We start from the raw sequence: 20939 nt of genomic DNA on the forward strand, positions 1-20939 counted from the left end.
TGGATATGAAATAGCACTAAAAGAGAAGTATTACTGTAGAGCTTTATGAAACTTTTCTAGATGAACCTGTAGTTCCCCTAACTTTGGTGACACTTATTTTCCACCAAAGAATTGAAACAATTCTGAATTACCCTGGAATTCCATGGTCGTAACCCTAAAAATCTTTTTAACTTTAAAGCAGGGAATGGTAATGGCGTTGTCTGTTTAAAATGACAAAAATACCACAGTGAGTCCAAACCACTGTAATTCATGTATTTATTCATATAATTCATGTAATGCTTGTCCTGGTTGTGGCAATTGAAGTTAATGTTTTCCTTAGCAGCTGATACAATGCTGTGTTTTGGTTTGAGGATGAAAATAATGTTGATAAAACACAGCTTCTCCTGCTGCCCTGCCAGTGAGGATGCTGATGTGCATAGGGATTTGGGAGCAGACACAGCTAGGTCAGCAGACCCCAGCTGGCCCAAGGGATATCCCACACCATATGAAATCACGCTGAACAATAAAACTCGGGGGGAGTTAGCCAGGGAAGGGCACTGATCGCTCCTTGGGGACTGGCTGGGCATCGATCACTGGGTGGTGAGCAACTGCACTGTGTGTCACTCGTATTGTATATCCTTTTATTATTATCTTCCCCTTCTTTTCTGTCGTGTTAAACCGTCTTTACCTTTATTCTGATTTTCTCCCTCATCCACTGGGGGGAGTGAGTGAACAGCCCTGTGGTGTTTAGCTTCATGCTGGATTAAAGCATAACAAAACTATCTATAGACAGCGGCTCATTTAACTCAATATTGCATGTTTTTATGTAGTCAGTAATACTGTACAGCAGTGTGTGTCCACAATCAAATTTCTTTCTTCAGACTGCAGTTCTGATCCATCCATAAAGCTTTTTCCAAAACTATCCACCTACTTAGCAGCCACTGCAACAATCTGAAAGTGTTTCTAAACGTATGTCCATGTCTCACAGTAAAACTTCCATGCATTAGAATGAGCTGGAAACGCACACCAGCCTAGCGCTACCTGGGGCTGCAAACAGTGCGATCGAGTTACCGGTGACTCATCCGAACACAGCGGCTGAGTCTGCTCTTAGCCTCCAGCAAAACAAAGCAGAAAAACCCTGTCTTACAAGGATCTAAGCGAACTGTTGGACTGAGGAACACGGCTGATAGGAGTTCAAACTGCTGTTACAGAGTCCTATATTTTGGTTCTGCCGCTGCTGCTTCACACGGGAGACTCGCTGCCGGTGGGTTCAGGGGCGGCTCTAGCGTGAGCTGTGAGAGCTGGGATTTGCAGTTACCAAAAAATGAATCTGCTTGGTAGGAGTCTAAATATAAGATGCAAACCTGGTGATAGTTTCATGTTCTAACTAAAGTATGCACAAAAACAATTGAAACAAAGTTCTATCTTGATCCAGCTGCTTACTGGCAGTCTGAGGGCAACAAGTCCGAACAAGAAAAAAACAAGTAAAGGTAATCAAAAATACCCATGACTCCTTTAATCAAAGGGAGACATCTTGTCTAAATCTTTACCCATGCAAGAAGCCTGGGTAAAATCAGACTGGGTAAAAATGCCTGTAATTCCACTCTCTGTTTCTTTTTGTGCTTGTAGCAGCACCCTCTTAACTGCACATCAATATCTGAGTTTATCTCCCTAAAAATAGGCTGGATAGAAAATTCTTCTTATAAAGAAGAAGGGTTTTTGTCATTGGCTTTGGTTTAGAAATTTGTTATGCAGTTGATCAGTGACGGGTAAGTGCCGCCTAATTCCCGGTTGGAGAATACTCGTTAAGATACCTGGGTACTCGTCAATACCTTGTCACTCGCTTCACAGTTCCGAAATCATCAAAGAGAACTGAAGCGAGAACAGAGCAAAGCTGCAGAATGATCCACACATCCAAACCTCTCAAGGATTGTGTGTGGGTGCTCGAATGAAAACGCACTTTGAGGAACAGGAGCCTTACAGGAAAGAAAACTCTATGCGCCTGAAATGGGAATCTGAGTACAATTTTGAAGAATTTAAACTAAGTGAATAGGGGATGGTCTCACCATATTTCAGGACGATGGTTTTGTACAGCGGTGCAGTTACTTGACCCCGGCCGCTGAAGTAGGAGCACAGGTACCACACGGCGCACTTTGACACCTCACCCAGGGGCTTTCCTGGCTTTCCCTCGCCCCGCTGCTGGCGGAGGCGGTCCACAAGCGCCCGCCCCCGGGAGGAGGGGTCTGACCCCCCGGAAGGCGCGGGAGAGGAAGAGACGGGCCGGCTTCGCTCGGTTGGGCTCGGTTTGTGTCGCTGTCCAGCCGGTGCCTTGGTCCACGGCGATGTCAGGCTCGGAGCCGCGGTCACCGGCGGGTGCGGGTGCGTGTGCGGAGGGGACGCGGCGGGGAAGGGCCGGGACGCGCCGCTGGTTTGGGTTCCTGCCGGGGCCAGGCGGAGCAGGAGCGGGAGCGGGATGTGGAATGTCTGCGGGGGGCCGGGGACAGCGGGGCTTCTTCCCCCAGAGTGGGGGCGCTGCCCGGAGGGCCCTGCCGGCGGTCATGGAGAGCGGGACCTTTGCTTTTGCCCTTCCTTCCTCCCTTCCTTCGGGAGCAGGAAGGGAACGGGGAAGGTGCGAGGCGGAGGATGGCGGCGGCCCAGGAGGAAATGGATTTGCAGGAAAATCCAGGGCACTCTGCCCGGGGGAAAACCCCCCTGCAGCCCCGGGCGCTGCCGCCGGACAGGGAAGCGGGGAAAGTCCTCGGCGTGTAACAAGAGGGCAGGAGAAGTCAGGGCAGCAAAACTTGAGTTGGAATCTCGGAGACGCAGCTAGGCTTAAAGCTAGGCTTCAAGGGATTTCTTTTGTGTGCCATTTGGTTGTTTCTAAGTGCCTTGCCCTTTGGTCTCGATGGTTGAGACGGAAACGCTTCCAGGCAAAGATGCCGTGAGATTCCAGTGTAACCTAGTGCATACCTGATTTTTGATTCCTTTGAAGCAATCCATCTTCACGAAATTAAAGACAGGTAGTCCTGTTGGTCTCAATCGGATTTTAGAACAAGCTTGTTCCTGTGTAAGACAAACAGAAAACTTTTCATAAATCATGATAATTCAAATAGTGTTTAAGTGAATGAAGCTGTGATATGACAGTGACAATGAAAAGCCAAGGACTGAGTTACTAAACAGGATTAAATTATCAAGAAAACCATCTTTTCCTAGTTTCCTGTAGCCCAGGAATTCTATTCCTTCTGTGTCTTGTTCTTACTATATTTTCTGTCTTCAAGTTTGATAATACAAAATTTTATGATCTGTTTTGGGGGGAGTGGATTGCAAGAACTTTTGTCCTCTGTCAATACATAGCTATATTAGTTTTGCAAAAGGCATTAATAACATTTGAAAAATAGATGTGACAAGCTAGTATCTTATGTGCAAAGTAGTTTGTAAAATACATGTACATTTGACTCTTCTTATAATTGCAGACCATGTCCAGCTGGATAGCAGACCTATATCACCCACCACAGGTACAGTGTCATTTACAGTTCTCATAATGTGGTAGTTAGTCTCTACCAGTAGTAGTAGTAGTGATTTAATAGCCCACTGAAATGCTTAAGTGAGAGGAACAAGTATTTTGGCCTAACCATCTGCAAGTCTGTAGTTCTGCACACTCCCAGGATGTGCATGTTCCTTGTTGTTCCCACGTTGTTACTTTTATGTCCATTCTGTACTGGAGGTACTTGAAGTCTGTATAGTTCAACAGAAGAAAAGGTTTAAACCTGCATCCAAACTCAAAGAGAATGCTCAGCTTTGTATTAGCAGCATTACTGAAAGAAAAGAGACACTAGTATATTTTTAAGTTATGTAAAATTGCAACTATTGAGTTAGAGTCTCTTTTAAAACATACACCCAGCTAGTTAGTTATATAAAATCATGATCTCTGAATATGTTTATATAGGTGCAGATAGACAGATAGAAAATCTGCATGTCTTGACCACCTGAAATTCAGACTGTTGGAGTCAGAACTTCCAGAACAGCCTCCAAAGGCTGTGGGTGCAAGCATTAATGAGGCTGTTTACCTGCATGCCTGCTTACCTGATGTCTGAATGAGCTTTTGGTTCACATTAACAGCTAAACTTTAAGGCTGGATGCATAAGTTCAAATTGGTTTCGTTTGTTTTTAATGAATGATTTTGTGGCTAAATAACTTTTTGATTTCTCTAACAGATGGGAATGAGAACATCACAGAAGTAGATGCATTCAATACAAGGTAAAGTTCTGGTGGAAGTGACAGGCAAGTCCCAAGGGACTGAGGTCAGTGCAGGGTTTTCTGATTTTTATTAACAATCCGACAGAATTATTTGATTCAACTCCACCCACTTACAAAACATGTTTGTAGTTTTGGCTACACCAGATGCAGATGTGAAGGCACGTGGAAGGGACTATGAGGAGTGTTTTCTTTTTATTGTAGACAATGTGCAGGAAAATCACAATCTAAGGAGCCACTGGACAGACTAAGTGGTAGATTGTAGCACAGGAATGTATTCCTCTGGAAGGAGGGGAAATGGACCATGTAACAGTGATTCCATGAAAGCCCTGAAAGCAGTAAACTACCTGCCTGATAACTTTGCCTCATCCATACAGCTGAGTAGAGAAAGAACTATTTAGGGAATCATCCTTCAATGGTCATCCACAGGATGCAGCAACCAAACTGTCGAAAATTCCTACTAGCCACGCACCTAGCCAAATCCTAAGGAAGAGAAACTGGCAAAATCTGAAAAAATTCCGGTACTGGTACAGGTGAAATTTTTCATAATTACAAGGCTAATATTTATAATCTTTGCATTTTATCATGTTTGGTACTCAGAATCGGAAGAATGTGATAAAACACCCAGCTTCTCTTATTGGTTATCCAGCCAACATTACAGAATATTGTAGAACCTCCCTGATTTTGAACAGTCATCCTAAATTCCTGTTCTTTGTCTGAATTCTTATGTAGATGTTACAAAAAGATGTTTCATTAAGGGGATACTCAGAACAAAGTGGAGAAGCAGAGATAGTCTACAGATAATGATGGTAATTTTGTTGTGAAACAAAAGCGTTTGCCAGTGAAGCTCTGATCTTGAACATCTGCAGGCAAATATTCTCAGCAACTTTCTCCTGTAATTGCACAAACCTGAATATTCCATAGCATGAAAGAAAGTATTAACGTGGCAAAAATGACAGCTCTGACCAGAGCCAGTCCTGGGGCAGCATGACCTGGACTTTAATTCCATGTACATCGAACTCAGGAGTTGTCTATTGCCAGTGCTGTTGACAGAAGTGTTTCAGTTTCTGTTTTCGGACCAAGCGGAAAGATTGTCTGCTTTTTATTTCTAATTATTGCCATGTCAACACTTAGGATCTTTTGGGTCCAAGTGTTGGCATGACTGTAGGTCCACAGTCAAGTCCAGAGTGTGCTGTCATGCATCCTATGCTGCGTTTTGCTCATAAACCAACAAAATTGTGGAATGTTACTCCCAAACACACAGGTATTCTGTGTGTTTGCTGACATGATAAAGTCCTCTACTTAGAAGCTGGGTAGGCAATTTATTCTGTCCTTAAGAAGACCTCTGTCCTTCAATTTTAGGATTTTGTGGGCTGATTGCTAAAAACTTAGATGAATTGTTGTGTTGTCATAGCTTTCATTTCATTAGGGTAAATAATAAACATTTGTTCTCCTTTTGCAAGATACACTACATTTAGCACCTCATCCCCAGTTTATTGTTTTGAATGCAGCACTTGATTTACTTAGAAGAACTTGAAGCAAATCACAGCTACAGTTCCAAATAAGTACATGTGTACTATCAAATTATGTTAATATTTAGCTAAACACGTAACATAGAGAATTGGAGCCATGTCTGAAATGCACCATAATGTGCCTTAACTAATGAAACAGCGTCATTTACCAAGAATGCTTTCCATCTGTGGCGGCAGACAATCACTTGATCCTGCAGTGGAATACAAAATGAACCATCAAAGAAGAGGAGTTGCATTAATCTTCAATCATGAGCACTTTTTTTGGCGTTTAATGCTGACAGATAGACGTGGGACTATGTCAGACAGAGACAATCTGAAACACAGGTAAGAAACTTGGCTGCTCTACTAAACCTTAAAAAATCTAAACTTTAGAAGTTGTGGTCAAATTGAGGAGTTAACTAAATCTTGTATTTAAGTAGAGACTGGAAGATGTTGCAGACATAGCACCTATCTATGCAACTTGGGTGAAGAAAGCTGTAATTAAAAAATTTCATGGCACATTTCTTTTAGCTCACAGAAACTGCTGGCACAAGTCCTGTGAGTTCAGTGAGTCCAGAGCTATCTTTGGACAAACTGTTTGAAGTAACTTTGGGTGTTAGACTTGTAGTTGACCCCAGTTTGAATTCAAAATCAACTTTAGTAGTTTTGTTCATAAATAATGCATAGGAATATTAATTCCCCCACAGGGAAAGAAACTGAATTGGTAGTAATTGGTATATAATTTGAGCAAAATTTTTACTAATACTGATCTGTTCTAACAATAGTTTGACAGAGCTTGGGTTTGAAGTCAGACTTTTTGATGATCTGAAAGCAGAAGATGTGCGGCAGAAAATTTATGAAGGTAAGAGACTATGTATTGGTTATGTCTAAATTGTTGCAGCAGAATTCTCAGATACCTTTTCTTCCAATCTCTCCGTTATCTAACTCAAAATAAAGTTTTGTGCACAAGGTATTTAAAATTAGAAGGACTTAAAGGTTAGACTGAAGATTATTTTATTCCAATGAAAGTGAAGTTTCTATGGAGAGAACTAATTAAGTCACTTAAAGCTGAAAGACAGTACATGCAGCTGGGAGAAGATAATTACATCTTTCTTTTTATCGTTAGTGGCCCCTGAGCCAGGTAGAACCAATGCACCTTGAAATCCCTACAATGTGACTCTACCTGACAATAGCATCCATTTGAAAAAGGACTGATTGAGGATTAAATTATATGATACAAACGTACAATGTTTTCTAGACCTGAATATGACTGTTCTGTCATTTAAACACCACTTGACTATTTCAGCCTCTATGGATGACCACAGCAATGCTGACTGCTTTGTGTGTGTGTTCCTGAGTCACGGTGAGGATGATCACATTTATGCATATGATGACAAAATCAACATTCAGACAATCACAGACATGTTCAAAGGAGACAAGTGTCAGAGTTTGGTAGGAAAACCAAAGATATTTATCATTCAGGTAAGATGTCTCTTTCTGAATTCAGTGGAGTTAACAAGGACTTGTGTGTTCCTGCAATACAGATGTCAGTTTTTCTGCTGCAGTCTTTCCACAAGGCATTTAAGACAAAGATTCTTCTCTTTTTATTAGAAAAACTCATGTATACTACTGTTAATACTATTATTACAGCTGTATTTAATAAGTACTTTTATGAAACGAAACACAAATTAAGCCCATGTCAGATCCACTGTTGGTATGTATTTAATAGCGGAGAAGGCAGTACCAGGGTTTTTTGAGAAAGTTCTGTGCAGCCTCAGATCAGTTCACAGCCCTGGGCTAAGCTGATAAGCTATCAAACCTTTGTATCTTCATTGCTTCCTTCCAGGCAAGTCCTTTTACTTGATCCTTAGTGGAGTTGGGTTTTGTGTTTGGGTTTTTTGTCTGTTTAATTTTTTTTGCAGAACTTTTTGGATGGTTGGTTTTTGTGGTGGTAGTGATTTTCATTTGTTGTTGTTGATTGGGCTTTTTTTGTCTGTGACCTACAGAGATGTCTACTTGGCATCTCTGTAAAGTATAAAGAATCAAATTAAGGCTTTATTGTCTCAGGAATACTCTTTGTGCTAAGTGGCCAGATAAAGACCATATGTAACCTCCTGTTTCTTCCCTTGGTTCACAGGAGAATAAAAATTGGGAGGTACTTCAGGAGGTTTCTGGTCCAGCTTCCTGTTCAAAGCAAAGTCACGGGGTCAAATCAGGCCATGCAGGGCTTTATCCCATCTTTATCCAGATTACAATTAGCAAACTTATATATGAACGTGGCCTTCAGCAGATTGTAATCATAGTAATTTACAGAGTAATTCTAAGTATTACCTTTTTTTTCCCCCATATGAAAGCTTCCTTGGGGCACAGGGTTGCTGCAAGAAGCAGCATATTGTTAATTCACCTTCCATTAGGACTCATTTAGATTTCCTTTTTTTTTTTTAATCTGGTGCCAAAGATGGAAAAAATACTTTCATATTTCAATTTTAAGTTCGAAGTAATACTTGGAAAATTTATAAAATATACTCATCAAAAAGCTAATTAACTTAGTTCATCAGCTGAGTTATTTTCCAGCACAATTGGCTGGAAGTCACTTACTTCTGGAAATCAGAAGAAACATCAAGATGAAACTTTATCACTGTAAAGAAGATTCTTTGTGTTTTCTTTTTTTAGTGGAAGCTCTGAAGTAATACTCCTTTGTATCTTTTGAGTGTGTTCTCACCTTGTTATCCTCTATGTGTAGCCTTTCTGCATCACTGAAAATAGTGGGATCCCTACTGACTTCTCACAAAAAGCCCTCTCTCAACAAACACATTTGAGATTGCACTAAGAGCAGAAGTGTAACAGCATGTAATGATGGCTGTGCTTCAGAGCAGTAATTAACTGCCTTGCCAGCAAGGAAAGCAGTTCTTCCTCTCTACTCAGCACTGGTGAGGCTGCATCTGAAGTACTGTGTCCAGTCCTGAGTTCCCCAGTTCAAGAAAAAATACAGACTTACTGGAGTGAGTCCTGCAAAGGGCCACAAAGATGATTAAGGGACTCTGGAGCACGTTTGATATGAGGAGAGGCTGAGAGAGCTGGACTGTTCAGCTTGGAGAAGATGGCTCAGGGGAATCTTACCAATGTTCTAAACACCTCGTGGGAGGGAATAAGAGGGAGACAGGCTCTCTTCAGTGGTACCTAAGGGATGGGTTAAGAAGCAACTGGAACAAATTGCAACACAAAATTTCATCTCTACACAAGAAAACACTCCTTTTTTTTTAATGTGAGGTTGGTCAAACACTGGAAGAGGTCACCCACAGAGATTGTGGAGTCTCCACCTATGAAGATCCTCAAAAGCTGACTGTGCATAGTCCTGGACAACATGCTGTAGCTAACACTGCTTGAGTCAGGGGGTTGGACTAGATGATCTCAAGAGATCCCTTCCGGTCTTAGTGATTCTGAGATCATCTTCAAGCTTTTCATGGACTTTGTCCCCAACATTTTAAGTGATAGAGAAATAAATGGGTCTTTCTGAAGGCAGAGTCATGGTAATGTGGCACACCTAGCTGAACAGAAGTGCCTCTGGTTAGTGTCAGAATTATCTATTAACAGTGAGATGGCAGGGGTGCAAGCATAACAACAATTCTCACCAACAGGCTTGTCGAGGTGATAAACATGATGATGCAGTCATTGCTCACGATTCAACAGACAGCAGCAGTGAATCCCTTGGCAATGAGACTGAAGTGGATGCAGCTGCTGTCTATACTCTGCCTGCTGCTGCGGACTTTATCATGTGCTACTCTGTGGCGCAAGGTGAGTTCTAATATTTTGCATCTAGTGTCTGATACTTCACTGTAACAACCCTGAACACTTCTTCATTCTGCAGTCCAAAAATTGAGAACAGTTCCAGGTCATCTGATTTACATGTCTCATAAGTAGCACCTTGTCTGGGAAAGAATGTTATGTGCTAAAGAAAAAATGAAAGTAGATTATCAAGGTGCATTAAATTTGCCAAACAAAAGCATCGTCATCAGTCAGTCTTGTGGCTGAGCTGCCTCCTGACAGCAAACATCTATCTCTTCCAGGATTCTGGTAGCTTATAGATTTACTTTCACTGCATTGCAGTTCTCTCGAGTCCCCTCATGTATGTTGTCCTCAGTCCCATCTGTTCTCTTATGAAGTGGATATACAGTCCCTTTAAGCTACCAATCCCTGAATCATGTTCCTCTTTTCTGAGCACTACAAGTGATATCAAAGCCATTTTCAATCTACAATTTGCAGTAAAATTACATAATTGGCAAAGTAAGATTTACACCCATTATAATTCCATAATTTATAATTATAAATGCTAGCTAGCAAACAGTGACTCACAATTTTTTTTCCAAGAGGTTATCAATACTTACTTTTGGATGTAATTTTATGTTCTTTTTCTACTCTAGGCTACTATTCTCATCGTGAAATTATAAATGGTTCCTGGTACATCCAAGATTTGTGTGAGACCCTTAGGAAGCAAGGATCTTCCTTGGAGTTCACAGAACTTCTTACTGTTGTTAACAGGAAAGTATCATATCGCAGAGTGGGTATGTGCAAAAACACTAATGCTATAGGGAAAAAACAGATTTCTTGTTTTACCTCAATGTTAACTAAAAAATTGTATTTTCATCCAAAATCTAAGTAGATTATTTAGCAGTGATGACCAGTACTATTACTTGCTGCAGAAGTAAAGAATACCATGAGGAGACTTAATTTTCTACAAGATTGTCTGCAAAATCACTGGGATGATCGAACATGACAGTTTGTGTACCTAATAGTTTCTAAAACCTTAAAGCAGTTTTAAAGCTATAATTAAACCAGGGAATTAGTCTCAGGGAATTTGGGAAAACTTGACTTCTGCCAAACTATTAGAAGGTGCTCAAACTTTTTTGAAATTGATGCTCCACGCTACGTTTTTCTTAAAAGCTTCTTGCTTGATTGCCATCTAACTATGGCACATTTTACTGTTTCCAAAACATTTCTAATGTTCCAATAGATTAACTTGTCTTGCTCCCAAGACCACAGTTTACAGGAAATATAGTGTGTAGGGCATCTTTTAAATTTTGTGGACAGCAGAATCCACAATTTTGTAGCTTTACTGGGCTTTTTAAAATTTTCTTGCAACGCTAAAAAGGAACTTAATTCCTTGAGTACAACTGTAGCATTAATCTAGGATTAATCAAATAGGGTTGATTAATAAAGGGTTTCCTTTTGCTTGAATGTAATTTATGCTTGGGGCACAATTACAACTTCCTGGTGCTTTGCATCCTCAGGAGAAAAACAGCAGTAGTGAGACGAGACTATGTGCAACTTGCTCAGGGTGAGGTTGCCTTGTCCATTATCTCTAAAGCTAAAGCTGCTGGACCTCTCTAGGCAGCTCTACAAAATGTAACATATGCAAACCTCCAGACTTCAGGCCTTTGAGTTGGATCAGGCCTCCTCTTGGCCCTGGAGAAGATCAGCCATACCTCTGTCATTGTGTACATAAAAGTGAAAGTACATGGTCACCACAGGATTTTTACTGCTGCAGCATCAGTAATTGCAGTGGTATTGACTTGAAGCAAATACTTATTTTCTTTGATTTTGGGGGTTTTTTTTTACATTAGTTATTCCTCTGAGGGACAACAGAGAACTCAAACTGAGCAAAGTGTCTTAATCCACTTTCTTGGGGGAAAAAAATTGGTTTACAGTCTCTGCTTTAGTTAAGTCTTTCCATAAATGTTGTATCTTACTACACCTACTTTTATACTTTGTATAAATCATGTATGTTTGAATGTTTTGATAAATTCTTTCAATAAAATGCAACAGTGAAACATAAATGATTTTATAGCAAGTTTGAGATACCTTACTTTTCCAGCACTATTTACTAAGAAAGCTTAATTGTCATGCTAATCTAAACTTCACCTGTGGTGTTATGAAGAGGCAATGCACTGACCAGTGAAAAGGAAGCAGTAATTGCAGGAAAATAATCCTTACTACTCCACACAGAATTTAATTATCCTATGAGCTACTGTTGTGTTATATAGTAAATGGTACTAAAAAGGCTATCCTTGTTTGTTCTGTCATTTTACCAGCAGTAAGAATGCCTCCATTGTACTAATGAGATTTGACAAATATTTTGAAGAACTTTGTTTCAGCAGTTTCTTCATAGGGTTAAAGAAATAAAAACAAGCAAAACAAACCCAAACCATCAAGCAACCCAATAATTTTTAAACCTTTTTATTAGAACTTTTAAAACTTTAGTGGTCAAAAATACCCAGGTACTATGGAGTAACTAAATGTCCATATCAGCTTTGAAAACACAAAACCAAAGTCAGTCCTTGTCATTGATTTCCTCGATGGGAAGCCTCAGGTGCAGAGGCTGGCGCAGACGCCGTAGGGATTCTTCTACCTGCCAAGGAAAGAGAGAGAGTTCATCCTTCTGTAGCCTCTGTTTTCTCCTCTTTCACACATGCATTGTCTTTCTTTTCTTAGAAGGCACTGATCTTAGGCAAGGAATTAAACTAATCAAATGTAGGATGCTGAACATTGACAGACCTGCTCAAGTCATGCATCTCCAGAGAGAAGCATGAACCCTGCCTTTCACCCACACCCCAAAGTAGTATTTTCCTGAAATGACAGTTAAAAAACTCATACCCCCAGGCCACTGAAAAAGTATCAACCTCTAAAATTATGTCAATTATGGCACATGAAATTACACCCTGAACTATGGGTTTTGAGCTAAAATTAGAGGTAGTTAACATTTTCTTTTATGAAACATTGAACACAAGGCTGTCAAGATGGGATGGAGGAGTAATAATTGTGGAGTAAGAGATCTGCTGCAATTATTTCATGAAGGTTACCAAATTTCTCCTAGGTGTATATACCTCCTTTTCCATTCAATCACCCATACTCTGTGAATCTAAGTCTTTTATCTTATTCTTTATTCTTAAGGAATAAGGTTATGATGTCAAATGCTGAACTCTGCAAGGACATTGGTTTACCAAAGCAGTGCAGCAAACATACTGTGCCCAAAATAAATGCAGGTATTGTTAACATTAATTAGAGTATGCAAAAAATAGATGTCATGCTGATAAACTGACTTATTTGTTTTAAATTAAATTCACAAAGGTCTCCCTTTCTGATGACCTACAGAAGTAGTTTATACATCAAAGGCAAACATTGTATGATGATCTGAACAGCTGAAACTGGCTGATAAGCAATGCAGTGTTTTGATAGCATGCCTTGAGGTCAATCTTCTGTTAGCTAAGAGTTTACTGAAAAAGTCTTAAGCCAGAAGCTGCTTCATTATTGAAGGACTGCACTTAAATACCTCTGCTAGGTCGTTTTTGAGCTTGTTGTATTGTTCCACATTAAAATGCTGCTTTTTGGATTTGCGGTAGAAGTAGTGGAGGAACTGCCTGTCCTTAGCATGAGGATAAATGTAGTCCTGGGGAAGGAAGGAGGACATAGATTTGTGGTTAGTAAGGAAACTGAATAGAGGTCAGCAAATTAGAAACTCAGCCTGTTTCAGGAAGACTTACCTTGTCCAGCACCCATGTATGTTTTGTAAAGAGGCTACATGAAGTTATGCTCTTACCATAAGGGGCCATAAGGGCTTTTTAAACACATAATAGGAGTCATTTCTATCACGTCTGAAGAAATTTTCAGTTATAATAAAGATCACACAGTGTGATCTTCATGACTGGAGCCACCTCAGTCAATGGAGTCTACTTCCAAGGAGTCAGAGAAAATTCAGGAACTACTTCTCGAGTACTTATTTGAAAGTCTTAAGCAATGGCACCAGCAGCTGTTCAAAACAGCCAAGTAGTAATCTCTTTATCTACTCACAAAAAGTAGGAATGGCTTAGCCCTTCTTAAAAACCAGTCAGAAGGAGTAAAACTCACATTCTGAGCCAGCTCTTCATAAAAACAGATATGTCTCCCCTTTTTACTGAAGGAACCTAATTTCTCACAAGGTCTGTAGATCCATTGGTATAACGGAAGAAAGTACTGGTATTCTTCCACATACTTCCACAACAAAAAGAGTTCTGCTTTCAAAGGAAGCTCAATCATAGGAAGTTCAGCATCAAGATGTCCACTTTCAGAGTAAAGTACAGAGCTAAAACAGGAAAAAGAATATTTCTCAAAGTCTTAACAGGATTTCAGAACAAATCTGTATTGTGAAGCTAGGTAAAGATCTGAGGAAACTTTTTGCTTCTACACAATGCCTGCTTCCTGCTCCATTTCAGCTGTCCTAGATTTACCTGGAAGCATTCTAAGTCATGAAAAAGCAGTCAGATTATGATGAGCAGAGCAATAACGTTTTTTCAGGCACTAAATGTATTTCAGTAATGCAACTGCCAGACTTCCAAACAAAAAGTTCCAAAAAGTCTGGTACCCTGCACTGTATATATGTAAACTCCAGCAAATAAAACCTACTATTTTTATTTGTTTTTAAATAAGGCAGCATTCACAAACTGGCACAGCACTACCAGTTGCTCTCCCATTACTGCAGTGAGCAAGGTGTCATTTACTTTGCAAAGTGATCTACAAACATTTTAAAGGAGAGATTTCTTTCCTCACTTTTCATTTCCTAGGTTATGAAATCTTTCTGACAGTACTTATGCTCAGTAGCTGTCCTGCAGTTCATGTGCAGCAGTACCTGCTTGATGTAATATTTGCATCCAGCCTCATTATAGATCAAACAAGTCAAGGCCACTTACTGAATTCTGTTTTCCTCAGAGCTCAAACATTGTGATTCACAGACTCAGTTTTCCTCCTTCCCAATATTCCAGACATTCCTTTAGAAGACAAGCACTGACCTGCTTGGTAAGAACGAAGTAGGCATAGAAAGCCATGGCACTCCCATAGGTGATAAAGTACGTGACTGGCTCCATGATGTCCCACGAGTAGACCCACCAGGTGAGCCATGCCAGCGCTCCCCCCTGAGTTGACATCAGAGCTAGGCCAACCCATAAAAGCCTGGAGGTTTTTGCATCTGCACTGTCCATGATTTTGGCTTTCATCTAAAGAAAAGAAATGCAGAAACCTGTTCAAATAAACGTGAGTGCTCCTCTGATGAACAGCTCCACAACTATGCTTTCTTCCCCTGGGCTAAATCCTTTCTCAGGATTACCTACACCTCTTACTGACTTACCCTGCTGAGAAAATAAAAGCACTAAGTCGAAGGGCAACCAGATCTTCTTGCCATTGTGCACCAAGAATTTCTGCTTTTAATCTCCCCTTTGCACTACTGGAGATCTTTGTCTATTGGATTTCCATTTACCATTCAAGGCAGTTCTGGGTAACACTGAGGCTGGCTCTCATAAAGCAGGAGTCCTGTTGTCCACTATCATAAGCCATGGATGATGTCAACCCCACTACTGTGGTTTTTTGCTGTCATAGGTATTCAGACCTCATAAAGCAACAGGTGACTTTCAATGACATTTCAACAAATGGCCTTTCAATCTCAATACTAGCCATGTTCATAACAGCCTTCTCCACGTGTTGTGGTTTCTACCCCATTAATGTCCACAACAGGAAGAAAAAGAACTGAATTGAAAATAATTTGTATTCTACTTGAGTTAACCTCATTTACATAACAAACAGAACAGACACACCCTAGCCATTCATGCTGATTTTCTTCTGTCACAGGATTTACTTCTGATGAAAGGAAATGCTTTTGAGTTTAGAAAAAAAGTACCCCCACTTCCCAACCTGTTCAAGAGGCAGCAGCTCTCCTTTCAGATGGTCCAGTTTCTGTAGCAATTCTCTCTCTTTCCTGATCTGGTGATCTTCTAAATGTAGAGCCACAAACAGTCTGTGAACCAAGGATTTGATATCTTCCATTTCAGTAGCATGCTCACTACTCATTTTATCTGAAAAGAAAATATTTGTCGTATAAACCATTTCAACACATCCTTCTTCATTCTCTCCCCACCTCCAACCGCAAAAGCAGGACTGTCCAATGGTAAAAAGACAAAGCAAAAGAGAAACACCTTTCTCCCAGGTCCCAGTTTTCTGAGACTTCCCATTTCTTTCACTGAATGAAATTCAGTTATTAAGGATTCCTCTTACCTTTTACAGGAGGTGACACACTGCATGCTCTGTTGTTGATAACAAGTTTAAAGTCATTCATCAATAAGACCTCCATCAAGGTTGCATCAGAGACCTTGCTACCATCTGCAGAAGAAAGATTTCAATTCTAGTTCACTTATCATGAGGAGTTTTAAACATTAATAATATCCTCCCAGATAATCCTGCTGGGAGGAGTGCCCGTAGAGAACAGTCAGGAGGAACACATGGTGTGATTCTTGGGGCTGTCCTGTGCAGGGAATGAGATTGAACTTTTGATGCACTGGAGAACCCTTTTCTACTTCATTTTTTTAAATCAGAAATTTACATGAATGGTACCCCACAAATTTTACATGCAATTTTACAGCTCCTACCAAAAAGGAGCTCTGGATTAATTAGCAGGAACATGTAACAGTGGCTGCGAGGAGCACAGTGGGGTTCAGATGGCCCAAGAGCCCCTAGAGCCACACACCACTGCTGCTGGACACATCACTGTGGCATAAGGGTTTGAAAAGCCATGGGGCAGCTGTTGCACAGGAGCTGTTTGAGATTATTCCCATTTTCTACACACAAAAATAGCACCTTCCCCTGCCCTTGCCAAGGGCTAGGCAGCTTTACTCCCAAGATGAATAACCAAACAGGCTACAAAATACCAAGATGTTTGCCTGTAGATATTTGTCATGGTGCTACTGCCCCAGCTCCTCCACCTGTTCTCACACATCCACTACAGAAAGGCTCCACAGACAATCCCAAGTCTTCAATTATTTGTTCACCAGAACCCTGTCCTCAGGCCCCATCTGATGAAGCTCAGACTACTGAACTCTGCAAGCAAATGCCCCAGCTGACTCACCTGTGGCCACTGTGTGGCTAGCAAAGCAAACCCACAAATCGATCACTTTCAATCCAGAATTTTAATGTGTCCATCCACTCATTTCTTTTTTTTTCCTTTCCAGTATAATAAAACATCAAGTCTCTTTTGCATGCACATTATTAAGGTGACATTTAGAACTCTTTCTATAACATTTAACAGAAAAATGCTTTTCAAAAGAAGTGCCAGACAGACTCTTTGTTCTGGATATTCTGAATACACCACTGATTGATTAATGTGTGCTACCTTTTATTAACTGAAAAGACGAAAAATTTTGAGGAAAGGGAGGTATTTTATTTTAGAAAATTCCCCACAGACTTTAAGCAAAGGCTAATTCCAATCCTGTACCTAAACACAAGTGCTCCAATGTGGAACAAAAAGGGTAATTTTTTGTCTACAAAAGGGTTGCAGGATGAAAATCAAATCCACAGGTAATGAAAGCAAGTAATCATACACAGCACTGATTACTTCAGTTAAGTTTAGGTTTCATTTAATGGCTAAATGACACAGAAGTGCACCTACACTAAATCAAGGCTTCATAGGTTTTCTTTAATATTTAATGTTTAAGTTCATCTCTCAGTACCTGGCCAATAGTTTCTCTTTACAGTATCAGTTTCCTAATAAATTAAACATCTCAGCTGTTCTATGACATTACAATTGCCCGGCACTTGACAAATAACTATTTTGAGTCACTGTTTTAATCTAAGTATTCCCAAATCAGAGGGGATGAGGGTGTGTTTAAACAGATCAGATGAGAAAACAACTCAAATTCATCTCCACTTTGAAATAAATCTGCTGCCTGTCCATGCCAAAAATGCCAGACTACTTGCATGGTTCTTACAGGAGTTACCTCACAAGTTAAGTTACCTCACAGCTTCACAAGTGACACAAGTTTGCACTGAAGCAGGACTAGCTAGCTTTTGCTGACGTAGCAGAGACAAAAGCCATCCGGCAGTGAATCCCAAACACTCCTGTCCTGGATGTCTGCACAACAGCAGTACCCAAAGGATAATTGCTGCCAGCACAAGTTCTGCCTCCTCCCACTAAGAAATCCTTTGTAGGGAAAAACTTCTGTGTTAAGGGGAAGGCCAGATGCTCACAATGACCATTTCCTCCAGTGGCTTCTGAAGATGAAGAGTCTTTTATGAAATTATCTTCAAGAGAACTTTCTACTTTTGCTCCCTAGCAGACACTGTCAAAACAAAGCAAAACAAGACCAAAAAAACCCCAACACCAAAGTTCCTGTGTACATTAAGCTCCTGAAGTTCATGCAGATGCTGGGATCCACACAGATCACATCTCCATTGCTCCAGAGGATATCAATAAATTGCTCTGTGGGGTATTCTCCTATTTTACTAAATGCGCCCACAAAGGAAAATAAAGCAACTTTGCTTAGGTCTGTGGTTTTCTGACCTTCTGGCAACATCAGTTTCTTTAAAAGCCCCTGCAGCTCTCTGTAGTATTAACTAGAAAGAAAAGAATGCTATGAATCCACCAGCTATTAAACCAGACTAGCTTTCATTGATACCATCCTTTCTTCTACTTATGTGTTACCTGCTGTTAAATAAATCTTTCCACAGATATAGAGGTATCTTTATTTTTCTTTATTTTTCTTTATTTAGGGGTGTGAGTGGGGAAGGGGAGAAGTAGATGCTTTTAATTAGCCAATTTCAAGCACCTATTCTACCACATTCAGATAAAAAACACTAAGATTAATTCAATTAAGACTGAATCCTTCTCTAGCACCAGGGCAGGGGTTGCAAGAACACTGCCAAAATACAAGACCAAGTTTTCTTAGAAATAAAATGGAGAATAAGGTTAACTCAATTTTAGTTTTTATCAATGGGCAAACCAAAGAGAACAGTGAGCAAACTTGAGAAAATTATCTGAAAACTTGGGACAATTGGATAAACAGGATATTACAAGGAGGAAAGTCCACACTAATCCTAAAATACCAGTTACTCTTTGACCCTAGCAAGGCCCTGAAATATTGTACTCCAGCTGATAAATGAAATCATCTCCGTGTCTTAAAAAACTGTCCTTTACTATTGCATCCATTATCTGGTTGCTTAGCTCTTGAGTTTTTTATACTCAAGCTTGTAGTAAGGCAAATGGATTCTTTCAGCTCTTGGTAACACTGAACAACTGGCAGGCATCATATTCAGAAGTCCAACAGGCTGTCTTTTAAGAATGACCATGGAGGACAAGGAAAGAAAGAGACATCAAGGAAATAAGGAGATACTTATTTAACGTTATTTAACATTACAAAGAGAAACTAATTGAAAAAGATAACAGAGGGAACTACTGGGATAAAAGGAGAGTTACAGTAATAGATCCAATTCTGCATTTTTAATTAGCCTTTTCAAAAGGACTCAAATTATTAGCTCTGAAACAACAATAAGCCCTAGAAGCATTCACGAGCTATTCCAATAGCAACAGTGCTAAACCTGACGGAGGACTGAACTTATGCTCCAGAAGAAATACAGTCCATGTGAAAAGGAATGCATTTATTTCAGGGAATAACAGAAATACAAGATACCTGTTGCAAAGACTTCAGCTCTCTCAATTCCTTTATCTTCTCTTTGCACATCCTGCAGGAATGCTCCTACAGTGGTCACTACCGGCTTGACAGTGAACTGACAGCGTTCGCTTCTTGTGGGCAGCATAAGCGTTATCACAGGAAGACCATGTCTGTAATTAACAGTTACTTCTGGGGGGTAAAAAAAGAAAACTAAGTGAAAAAGTTGCATTGTAGGTTGTAGTTCAATGTAAAGCTGTTTTTAAAACATAGGATAAATAAGGAAAAAATTACACAAAGCATTTCTAGATTTTTAAAAATTAATATATTAATTCTGTTTCTGGAAGATATATATATATAAAACCATGGAACTAATGTTACCTCATAGACTCTCATAAAATAAATAAAAAGCTTGTTTACACTGATGGGAAGGGGGAAAATTTGCTGTGAAAACTTACCATCAGATGGCACCAGTGTGCTGTAAGGTGCTCCTTCCCGGCCCCTCCAAGCTCCGATGTGCCTCCAGAGACCCACCTGGAGCATGGACACAATGGAACTTGCCTTAGAATAGTTTGGATGCAAGGTGTACCTGGTTGAAGGCAGCATCCAGCCTGTCACTGTGATCTGCTTCCGTGTGATCTGTCATCAGCCTGAAGAAAAGCCCCTTACTTGGCAATTCTATGTAAAAGGTGAAACCATCCTTAGAGAAATCATGATTTGTGCTAAAGGTATTACAGTATTGCCTACAGAAAACCTTTTTGTCTGTTGTGGTTTAATTAACTCAAGGAAAAAAGGGAAGGGGAAGGAAAGAAATGGAAAAAAACTTGCAGTGTTTCTGAAGTGCTTCATGCAACTCTTGCAATAAAACCTCTCCTCTCCCTGCAAAACAGCCGCTTGAAAAACCTTTACTTCATGGCAGAATTCCACAGTGTAACTTGCAACAGAGGACATGGCTTCAGTGAAGACTCACTGCTGAATTGTGAACAACCACGAATAAAATAATAAGAGACTGAGGTCACCATCTGTTGCTTCATAATTATATACTATATACCAAAAGCTGTTTGTTGAGATTTGTTCTGCTAAAGGACAGTAACAACAATACAGCTTGAAGATCTTTTATGTTTTAAATATGAATGGCCATTTCAACTGCATGCTGAGAGATGCTGCTGCACCTACCAGAACCACTATGCTCTGGTACCAGACTGAAGGAGGCACAGCCAGATGCAGTGGGTATCCTCTCTGCCCTGGGATAGCAATCACAGCAGGTTTTTGAACCTGCAGGGTTACATGGCAAAGCTTGCCCCTTCACGAGCCACTGGGGAGAACCATCAATACACTTCAACATAGTCATATCAAAACACAGAAGACAAACTGCTCTAATTAGACCCATTACTTAAAGCTTCCACCCAGGCTGTGGAAAGTGCAATGTCCTTTGCTTCTGCAGCTAATCCCCCTGCAGAAGGATAGGAACAATTCTATTGCAGTGGTTCCACACAGCAGATGCTATTGCTATAAATTAAGTGTAACAGGTAAAAGGAGGGAAAGCACATCCATGACTAAGTCAGTTTAAAAAAAACTGCACATGGGCTGGCCCAAGGCCTGGGATCTTAAATATGATAGCTGGGGAAGGTGGAAAACAATGTGGAGAGAGAGGATAAGGATCAATTTTCCCCTGGTGAGCTTTATAACTCATCTTTTGAAGGCCAAAACATTTCACAGTCTGCAAGATAATATTCTT

General features: G+C 40.3%; 2 protein-coding genes across 6 annotated transcripts in view; one reads left to right on the top strand and one right to left on the bottom strand.

Moving 5' to 3' along the window:
• The first annotated feature begins 2220 nt into the window (after nt 1–2220).
• On the top strand, nt 2221–11578 carry CASP6 (caspase 6). Of its 2 annotated transcripts, XM_088163842.1 has the most exons (8): nt 2221–2358; nt 3453–3494; nt 4194–4236; nt 5943–6089; nt 6530–6606; nt 7051–7226; nt 9383–9539; nt 10166–11578. In XM_088163842.1, the coding sequence occupies exons 1-8, from the start codon at nt 2322–2324 to the stop codon at nt 10402–10404; spliced, it is 918 nt and encodes a 305-aa protein (XP_088019968.1). In that variant the 5' UTR covers nt 2221–2321; the 3' UTR covers nt 10405–11578. The 2 variants fall into 2 exon arrangements, with proteins under 2 accessions (XP_088019968.1, XP_014733800.2); XM_014878314.2 differs by lacking the exon at nt 2221–2358 and having other exon boundaries at nt 2830–3494.
• A 384-nt stretch (nt 11579–11962) lies between these two features.
• The window catches only part of MCUB (mitochondrial calcium uniporter dominant negative subunit beta), a 46021-nt gene continuing 37044 nt past the window's right edge, over nt 11963–20939 (bottom strand). For 3 of the 4 annotated variants that reach the window (XM_088163839.1, XM_088163840.1, XM_088163841.1), the window contains exons 2-8: nt 19660–19735; nt 19223–19393; nt 15819–15923; nt 15459–15619; nt 14564–14767; nt 13072–13188; nt 11963–12150 (exon numbers count right to left, since the gene is read on the bottom strand). In XM_088163839.1, the coding sequence (XP_088019965.1) occupies nt 12073–12150; nt 13072–13188; nt 14564–14767; nt 15459–15619; nt 15819–15923; nt 19223–19393; nt 19660–19735 (912 nt within the window). In that variant the 3' untranslated portion in view covers nt 11963–12072. Of the gene's footprint in view, nt 12151–13071; nt 13189–13646; nt 13861–14563; nt 14768–15458; nt 15620–15818; nt 15924–19222; nt 19394–19659; nt 19736–20939 lie in introns of those variants that run through there. The other variant, XR_015803289.1, reaches the window with a different exon arrangement.

The sequence above is a fragment of the Sturnus vulgaris genome, chromosome 4 (genome assembly GCF_052056855.1).
Source record: "Sturnus vulgaris isolate bStuVul1 chromosome 4, bStuVul1.hap1, whole genome shotgun sequence".
Lineage (NCBI taxonomy): Eukaryota > Metazoa > Chordata > Aves > Passeriformes > Sturnidae > Sturnus > Sturnus vulgaris.

Bases quoted from the DNA above. Each gene is read 5' to 3' on its own strand.
- CASP6 (XM_014878314.2), top strand. From the start codon at position 3,398: ATGTGCAAAGTAGTTTGTAAAATACATGTACATTTGACTCTTCTTATA. The intron at 4,237-5,942 runs GTAAAGTTCTGG...CTGTGGCGGCAG, and splicing joins GTAGATGCATTCAATACAAG to ACAATCACTTGATCCTGCAG. The intron at 6,090-6,529 runs GTAAGAAACTTG...TTCTAACAATAG, and splicing joins AGAGACAATCTGAAACACAG to TTTGACAGAGCTTGGGTTTG.